The sequence below is a fragment of the Aythya ferina genome (assembly GCF_964211825.1).
Source record: "Aythya ferina genome assembly, chromosome: 23".
Lineage (NCBI taxonomy): Eukaryota > Metazoa > Chordata > Aves > Anseriformes > Anatidae > Aythya > Aythya ferina.
In genome coordinates, this window is record NC_140321.1 from 3,348,986 (window position 1) to 3,357,884 (window position 8,899).

At 47.8% G+C, this 8,899-nt stretch overlaps 1 protein-coding gene and 1 long non-coding RNA gene across 2 annotated transcripts; one reads left to right on the plus strand and one right to left on the minus strand.

The window, feature by feature from the left end:
- Positions 1-4,241: 4,241 nt before the first annotated feature.
- Positions 4,242-7,564, minus strand: DAD1 (defender against cell death 1). The gene is made up of 3 exons (XM_084496637.1): positions 7,191-7,564; positions 5,003-5,153; positions 4,242-4,442 (listed from the first exon to the last, which is right to left on the minus strand). The coding sequence occupies exons 1-2, from the start codon at positions 7,438-7,440 to the stop codon at positions 5,023-5,025; spliced, it is 381 nt and encodes a 126-aa protein (XP_084352763.1). The 5' UTR covers positions 7,441-7,564; the 3' UTR covers positions 4,242-4,442; positions 5,003-5,022.
- LOC311423060 lies at positions 7,110-8,899 on the plus strand. Its single transcript, XR_014685562.1, has 2 exons — positions 7,110-7,607; positions 8,221-8,899. It is a non-coding gene; the product is annotated as an uncharacterized lncRNA (long non-coding RNA).

Consider the following 8,899-nt stretch of genomic DNA (forward strand, 5'->3'; position numbering starts at 1 on the left):
CTTGTTTGTCTTTTGTATCTCTTGTTGGAGGAATTTGTTTTGCCCTTCAGATGAGTTTTAGGATGAGAGATGGCTTTTGGGGTGAAGGAGGGAAGGGGTGCCAGGAAGAGCAGAACACAGCTTAGCCCCCAGGGACTGCTTGCAATAATGGGCTTGATCCACTCCGGAGGAGCATCTACAACCTCCCTTTTCAGGACATCCACTTCCCTGCTGTGTTGGGGGAGAATATCATGGCTGGCTTAGAGGTGTGTGTGGGGGAACAGAAGCATGCACATCCCCTCCAAACCTAGGCACTGTGCTATGTGAAGACAATGGTGAAATACAGCTTTCCAACAGTGAGAGGACTAGGAAGTGGACCAGGTTCCTGAAGGCAGTTGTCTACTCCTACGGGAAGCACAGCAGTCTGTAATATCCTGCCCCTAAATGTCCTCTGTTCTCAATTTTCATGGTAGAACAAGGTATCTGCTTTGCATTAATGACATTACTGACATTGGTCTGAGTCTCCAAATTCGGGCTCTCAAAGTCAAGACTGGAAAGCAAATGTTCTCCCTTTGCGACAACAGTCTCTCCATATTCTAAAGCAGCAAAGATTCCTCTGGAGAAAGAGACAAGAAAGGTGCTTGGAAGGAAACATAACCTCCCTGCAAATCTTGAGCTTTGCTTGTACCTCACACTAAGCCCAAACTAAGTGGCAGGGAAAAGCCTTGCTATGCTGGGTGGCATGATTCTCTCTCAGAATATTTCTCACCTCAGTGGATTCACAGCCATTACAAGGACCTCTGATTTTGGGAAGGTTCATACTTAAATGCATTTAGTCAAAAGTCCTGGTGCTTCGTATCTTAAGGGCCTCTCTGTGCAGATGGTGTTAGCACTTCTGCCGTGGTATCTGAATCCACAGTTCCGAGCAGCAGCAAAACAAAGTCTCCCTGAGCTCCTGCTGTGGTGCTGCCACCTGACCACTTTGCAGACGGCCTGTTGCTGGGTGACCGTTACTGACTTCTCCTGTCCAGGAACAACTTCCAATATTGCAGGTCTAAAACTCTGATTACCTTATAGAAGAGATGTTCAGGGACTCATTTGTTTGACTCCTTCACAGAACAGTCATTCTCATTTTTAACCAGCTGTAAAAAGCCTACAGCTATTTAAATCCCAGCCATGCCTTGAACATTGCATTTTGCTTATGATGAAAGCTGCTGCATCACAGAGAAACAGCACTTAATGAAGCTGCCTAAACCATTTTTGAATTACAAAGCAAGACCAGTACCATGTTCACACATTTCCAATTGACTAACCTCATTCTGAAAACCTTTAGGGATGTGGAAAATAAATTCTTCACACTCCTTTACCTTTAACATCACTTTTAAAAATATTAATATCTGTCTCAAATCTTTTGTATTGCATTTCAAACCCTTTCCTAGCTGTAAGGTGAGGGGATGAGCATATAGCTAAAGCCGTGTTTTGACTGAAGTGACCCTTAACATGTGATCTTCAAAGCATTGAATTTGTAGGTCTCGTTCAAAGATGCTCTCTGAGATTAGGGTTTTGATCCTCTCCCACCACTGATGCTTACACCCTCTCCCCCATGTGGTTTCTTGTTTATTTCAAGAAAGAAAAACCACAGTGCAAAGCAAAGGCAGGAAATAACACGGTAAGTAACAGGATGTGGAAGAGGGGGTCTCATGGCCCATTTGGGGCAGGAAAGGACACACCACTAGTTCCATGACGCCAGTGCTGAGATCTGGGTCACCTTTTGATACTCCCCTACGCCTTACCGCAGAAACCTCTTCCTCTGTAAAGTAGAGTGCAAAACAGGGGTTGGGTGTGGGGGGGGGCAATGCTGGTGTGGCACGTGGCAGGGAGGAGAAGCATGTGAAATAGGACAGCAGACGTTAGACCACAAACCAAAGTAGAATGAGGTTAAGACACCCTCCCTTCCTGCCTCCTCACTGTAACCTTATCTTGGGTGTGTGTGGGGAGTTCTGGGTACAACAGGAAAGACTGAGCTATGCAGAGCACAGGAAGGGGAGAAAATAAATAACTGGGGGGAAATTGGGGGGGGGGGGGGGGAGGGAAGGCAGCAGCAGGGAAAGATCTTACAAGCATATAAGATTTCAGAATGTGCTGATATGATACATCTCTGCACCCTCTTATACAGGCAGTGACTCAATGCAGGAAAATCCTTCCACTTCTGACCCAAAAGACAAAGGCAGAACATGGCAGAGCCCAGAATCTTCTCATATTGGCAGAGAAGATGGTGCCATGGTCCACCTACGCCCTCCTCTGTGCCAGCTGCTGCCCCCTACTATCTACTGATGGGTAGGACGTGAATTTGTATCTTTTCTTGGGATCTTGTTGGAGAAAACACCCTGCCCTGTGCTTCTCATCCCTCACTAAACATAGCCCTGTATAAGAAGCAACTTTCTTTCTTGCCCTTTTCTACATAGTCCACAAGGACCTCTGGTATCATCTTTCTAAGGAGCAGAGTTTGAAGACATACAGACTTGTTGAGGCTCATTCAGGCATGGAAGTACCTCTAATAAAACTTGAAATCTTGGGCTAGTTTATGGTAACTAGAGGCACTGAAAACCACTAAAACTCAGAGAAAAAAAAAAAAAAGAAAAGAAAAAAAGAAACCCCACAGAACAAGGTTTCTCTCTTTACACCACCATGTACTGGCCACAGGAGGGCCCCAGCCTCAAGCTCTCCCTGAAGCCAAAGCATGGGTAGACCACTGCAGAGACCCCACAGGGAGGCACTCGTGGCTTGCAAACAGCAGCAGCTGCTCCAGTATGTTCCCTGCGCACGTTCCTCCTTCTGTGAACTCGTTGGCTCTGTCTGCCACAGGCCTGTTTCAGAAAGGGCTCTTCTTACAGGAAAAAGCCCAGTGGCTCATTTACAATTCCCACATGCTTTCGAGTCTTCTGTGATCCCCATCACCCTAACATCAGAACATAGTTGGTATCATCACCATAAATAAGCCCAGCCTAATGCCTGGGGGGCTGTGGGTCAGAGCTGGCATGAATTGTTCCCACCACAGACCCAGACAACACCCTTCAAGACAGTAAAGACCCTGCTTCTTCATACCTGACTACTCAGGACTATTTGGACGCCCGAACGTCACACTTCTGTTTTAATGGCTGCAGCACAGCTGGAAATGCTAGATGGAAAAAGGTGGTAAACAGGTGCCATAATCCAGTGCTGAGATGTTGAAGCTATTGAACCCCATGTTTTAACTCCTGGATGCCAGCAGTCAAGCATTCCTTTGTAACATCATCTTGTATGTGTTTTTGCTACTGTTTCAGCTGCTGACCAGACAAGACAAGCATGAGGCAGGATCAGTAAAATGACAGAGCCTCAAGCTTGAAGGTAACCCCGGTTAATTCTTCATCCAACAATCAAGAAGGAATAGCTAGAGCTAACATCCTACCCTGTGCCTATAATTTGATCATCACAGGGATCTAATTTCCATCACAACTAAAAAGCAATTGGCTTCAACCAGATGCTAGCTGAGGCTTGAGAAGGCAATGCTCGAGGGCTAGGGCCATTGAGATTAAACATTTCACAGTACCTCAAAAGAGAAACGAATTTCAAGATTCAATCTGAGGAAAACCTTCTCCATTGAGCCAGGACAGCTCAAGTGCAGCTCTGTCCCAGACACTGACATAGCCTAGCAGCCCCTTCCAACATCCTTGGGTTTATCAGCAATTCAGGTTGCAGAAAAACTAACTTTGTCTTAGGGTGGTTGTATTACTACCAAGCCATAGTGAGCCTGTAAGCCCAGTTGGTGCATCCAGCTGTGCCCCATGTGATGCTGAGGGATATTGGAGGGCCCATGGGAATCACAGAATGGCCTGGGTTGAAAAGGACCTTAAAGATCATCTAGTTTAAACCCCCCTGCACTGGGCAGGGTTGCCAAAATGGATACAGGTGGGGATGGCTGAATGACACCCCCAGCTTCCTTCCGTTCATCTCTAACCACAGTCTAAACAAAGTTTTCTGCAGCTTTGAAGCCTGGGGTTGTGTTGGCAACATACTTTCCATAAGATAAAGGGCAGATGACATCTGTGTTTCCATGACAACTTGCTTCCAGTTTCCCCCAGAAACTGGGGCACAAAATAAAAGCCTAGGGGGTAGAGAGGGAGAAATGGAGAGAGAGAGAAGGAGGGAAAAACAGGAAGCCATGACTGAGGGAACTTGGGCATAGGAAGAAACTCTGTATTTGTCTTCAGCAAGGAAAAGTGTGCAGTACTATGAAGGGCTTTATTGAACTAAACGATTACAGCAACTGAAATGAGGCAGTAGACCCTTCCATAGAACAGTCTGTAGCAAAAACTTTACTCCCTGCTTCCCCTTCTTCACCATGGAAGCAGTTACAAGTCTGATGGGGAACAACACTTCCCTATGACAGGTTTTAACATCAGAACCCCAGAGGAATTCGAGACCTGTAAAGAGAGAAAGACAACATGAAGAATGCATCTGCAAAGGGACAGAAAATGCACCACACGCTCCAAACAGCTTGTGGCCTCTTTGCAACTATAACAATAGAACATGCCGTGCACTTTCTAGCATCAAACTCTCCCTATTCTTAACTTTTTTCTCAGATCTGCTGAGAAACTTCAGACTCGGACAACAGCCATACTATGGCCTCCAAACAGGACAACCATCAGGGACAGATACCAGAAGTCCCAGCCCGCAGAGACCCTCCTTCAAGAAATAAAGGCGTATTTCTCTTATAAAAGAGAAAGATGGGTAGATTTCTGTGGCACACCTAGCTAAGCTGCCTTTTAAATGTGGAAAGACAAAAAATAAATTCACAAAATCAAAAGGCACTAAATTCTTGCTCTATAGCACCGTAGAGAAAAATGGCTTAACTGTTCCTGTCCTGGAAAAAGCCAGGAGGTAGACTTCTGGTTTCACTATCTTTCTATTTTTTCCCCTACTCTACAAAAATAGAGAAATCGTGTGCTGGTGTTGCCCCTTCTGTGGCCCCACAGATCAGTACCTTACAGTCTCTTCAAGAGTTCAGCCAACAAAATTAATAACGACAAGGTGCAGGATAGTGTTGGCAAAGAGAAAATCGGCGAATGCCCGCTCTGGTGAAATGCCTTGGAACTCGCCTTTGTTCTGCGGGTTTATCTGGATCCGGAGGCAAACTGTAGAGAGAAAATGAGAGATCAGAGGTCACAAAGAGAAGCCATGGTGGGAAGTATAGCCTTGTTGGGGCAGTCCACAGGTCACTGTTCCACCAGTGTACAAGAAAAGTCGACTCTATCTTTCTTATGAGACAAGATCACTGCCAGGGGATTTGCATAGGCTGATGTGCAGTCAGCACTACACAGCACTACAGGGGGTGTCCAAATGAGACCTGAGTGGAACAGACTTATAACAGGATGGGACAGGCACAAAAATGGGGAAAGCAACACTCTACTGGGTACACTGGGCAGGGCTGCAGGGAAGAAATGTGCTTTTTAGGGTGCATTATCAGAGAGCAACATCTTTAAGCAGTCATTGCTAGGTTTTGGTTCACCATAGGATGGTTGCTACAGAAAAATATCAGTACAAGAAAGCAACCCTGCAGAAAGGGACTTGGGGATTCTAGTGGACAAAAACCTCACCATGAGCCAGCAGTGCTGCAGCCCAAGAGGCCAACTGCATCCTGGGCTGCATCAGAGGAGTGGCCAACAGGTCGAGGGAGGTTACTGTCCCCTTCTACTCTGCTCTCACAAGGCCCCACTTAGAATCCTGAATTTAGGTTTGGGGCCCCGAAAATGAGAAGGATGTGGATCTGTTAGAGCAGGCCCAGAGGAGGGCCATAAGGATGATCAGAGGATTGGAGCACCTCTCCTATGATTAAAGGCTGAGAGAGCTGGAGATGTTCAGCTTGCAGAAGAGAAGGCTCTGGGAAGATCTCACTGTAGCTTTTCAGTACTTAAAGGGGGTTTATATAAAAATTATGAACAACTTTTTGCTTATATGGATAGGACAAGGAGGGAATGGTTTTAAACAAAAAGAGGAGAAATTTAGATAAGGATGAAATTCTTCACTCAGAATTCACTCAGGGTGGTGAGGCACTGGAACAGGTTGCCCAGAGATGCTGCGGATGTCCCATCCCTGGAGGTGTTCAAGGTCAGACTGGAAGAGGTCCTGGACAACCTCATCTAGTGGGTGACATCCCTGTCCATGGCAGGGGGGAGTGAAACTAGATGATCATAAAGGTCCCTTCCAACCCACTCCATCCTATGATTCTGTGATACAAGATGGTAAAAGGGATGATTCCCTGATCAACACGGAGAATGAGGGACACCCTGTGGCTGGTGAGGAGCTGGGCCTTGTGGTGCCCATGGGCAGATCCGTGCAGGCTCATCATCTGCTGAAGAGCATCCTCCTGTGACGCACAGCACCAGGCCTGGCCCGCTGGGAGAGGTCACAGCTGAGGGTGCTCTCAAGATGCAGCAGCTGCAGGGGGACAAGCCTGGAGGTTGCCAAGAGCAGAGCTGTGTGCTTTAACATCAACAGGGTGCACCCATGGCTGCTAAGCAGTATGGAGCTCTGCAGTTTTCAGATAGCTCAGAACATTTTATGTTGCTATAGCAACTTCCTGGTTGCCAGAAAGAATTGATAGAAAAATACCGAGTACCAGGACTCAACAGCTGCCAGAAAAGGCTCAGGGGCTGCTGCAGAGGCTCCCTGGGCTGCCGGGGTTCATCTGGGGATCTCTAAGGGGCTACTACAGTCAGTAAAAGAGATTTGTCCGTTTCTAAGAGAACTCCGAGCTCCAGGGGGCTTGGCACATTGTTTGTGGCTCTCAGGTTGCTGAGGGACCTTAAAACATCACCATGGTGAGTGAGCAGAATCACAGAAAGATAGAGGTTGGAAAGGACCTCAAGAGATCATCGGGTCCAACCCCCCTGCCAAAGCAGGTTCCCTTGAGCAGGCTGCCCAGGTAGGCATCCAGACGGGACTTGAATATCTCCAAAGAAGAAGGTTCCACAACCTCCCTGTCAGCCTGTCCCAGCGCTCCATCACCCTCACCATGAAGTTCTTTCGCGTATCGGTGCAAAACTTCCCGTGCTCCACTTTGTGGCCATTGCCCCTTGCCCTGCCCCCACAAACCACCACTGCCAAGGGGACGCCCTGGCTGCCAGGGGAAACCGCGCAGGGGCCGAGGCGAGCGCAGGGGCCGCACTGACCGCCGAGAATGAAGCTGCCGACGGCGGAGATGAAGCCGCTGAGGAAGGAGTTGAAGGGGAAGGTGCCGACGCCGAGGCAGTAGCCGAACTGCAGCGCGCCGGTGAGCAGCACGTAGAGCAGGTAGGCGTCCAGCACCTTGAGGCGACTCGGCGTGCCGCTGCCATACTCGGCCAGGAAGCGCCGCACCACCGAGCCCACCGAGCCCGCGGACCCCGCGCCGCCCGCGCCCGACCCCGCCGCGCCCGACATGTTGAGGTGTGAGCGAGCTGAGCTGGCCGGAAGCAGCGCCGGGAAACACTTCCGGGACACAGCTGAGAAGCGCAGGCGTGTGGCCTCCCTGCAAGCCTAGTTCTGCCCAGGGAAGGGCGGAAGCGAGGTGTCAGCAGACAGTGTACGCATGCGCACCAGTCCACACGGTAGGTCGGGCTGGGGGGGGGGGGAAGTGGTTCTCAGCTGGCGCATGCGCTGAAATCTTATTGAGCCCAATGCCCTGGCGGTTTCCAGGCGCCAATGAGAGCCGACGGATATTTTAAATAATAATACTAACAATACTAACAATACTAACAATACTAACAATACTAACAATACTAACAATACTAACAATACTAACAATAATAACAATAAAGACAAGCCCTTGGGGAACATACCCGGGGCAGCAAGCACATGAGCCATATGGGAGCAAGTGCCCAAAGACTCAGGCTGCCGGAGCCATGCCTTGGTGTAGCTGAAGTGACACAAACACACTTGGCAGAAGGCAGGGGCTTCCTGCGTGCCCCTCTGCTGCTGCGGCAGCCCCTTAGTATCAGCTGTCAGAGCACCCCTGCTTGGGTGTGACAGGGAAGCTGGAATGAGTAAAATAGCAGAAAGACTTAGCAGGAAACTTTTTCTGGCCTCTTAAAAAGTTTTTTTTTTTTTTTTTTTTTTTTTTTTTTTTTCTCCCTTCTCAAAACTAAAAGAAGCTGTCTTGTTTTGCTCTCATTTGTCTCATTTTTGTTCTCTCCATCATTGTGGTTCCTTCTCTTTTTCCAGGGGGAAGAAAAACGTAATCTAAAGAAGCCCAACCCCGAGACCTAGACATTTAATCACAACTGTTAAAAGCTAAATTAACTAAACTAAACTACTAAACTAAACCCTTGCAAGGTCAGCAATACAGAGCAGAGGTTTCTTTACCAGTCCAACCTGAAATTACCATGTTACAGCCTATTCATCCTCCTTTCTCCCAAGAATCCCCCTTTCCTCGTCATGAATTCCTTTGATAAGAAGACTGCCCGTTTCCTTATTTCAAGTGCCCCAACACAAAGCCCATCAAAGAAATGAAGAAATGACAGAAGTGAGCAGGAAGACCAGCAGCAGATATCTCCAGCACCTATGCAGTCTGTGCCACCTCACAACCAAAAACACAAGCTATGATACCGCTCCTGCCCTATCGACTCCTCAGCCACAAGCGACTTCACAAGCACCGGCTCAAGCCATGTGCATATGTTTTGGTTTAGGTATTGATTTGACTTATTATTTTTATTATTTCTAGAATGCTCTGTAGTTGTTAAAGAATGTATCTCCTTGTAGCCTAGCTTCCGTGGTCATCACCCATTGTTATGACAGGAAGGTAATAATAAAGTTTGTTGAGGTTGTATTTCTGCTGATCCGAATACTTAAACTCCAGAAGTCTGGTGGCCCAAATACAAATAAAATTGTAGTTGTAACTGGA

Excerpts from the sequence above, each read along its gene's own strand:
- DAD1 (XM_084496637.1), bottom strand. The coding sequence starts at position 7,440 with ATGTCGGGCGCGGCGGGGTCGGGCGCGGGCGGCGCGGGGTCCGCGGGC. Across the intron at positions 5,154-7,190 it reads CGGCAGCTTCATTCTCGGCG|TTTGCCTCCGGATCCAGATA; the intron begins GTCAGTGCGGCC and ends TTCTCTCTACAG.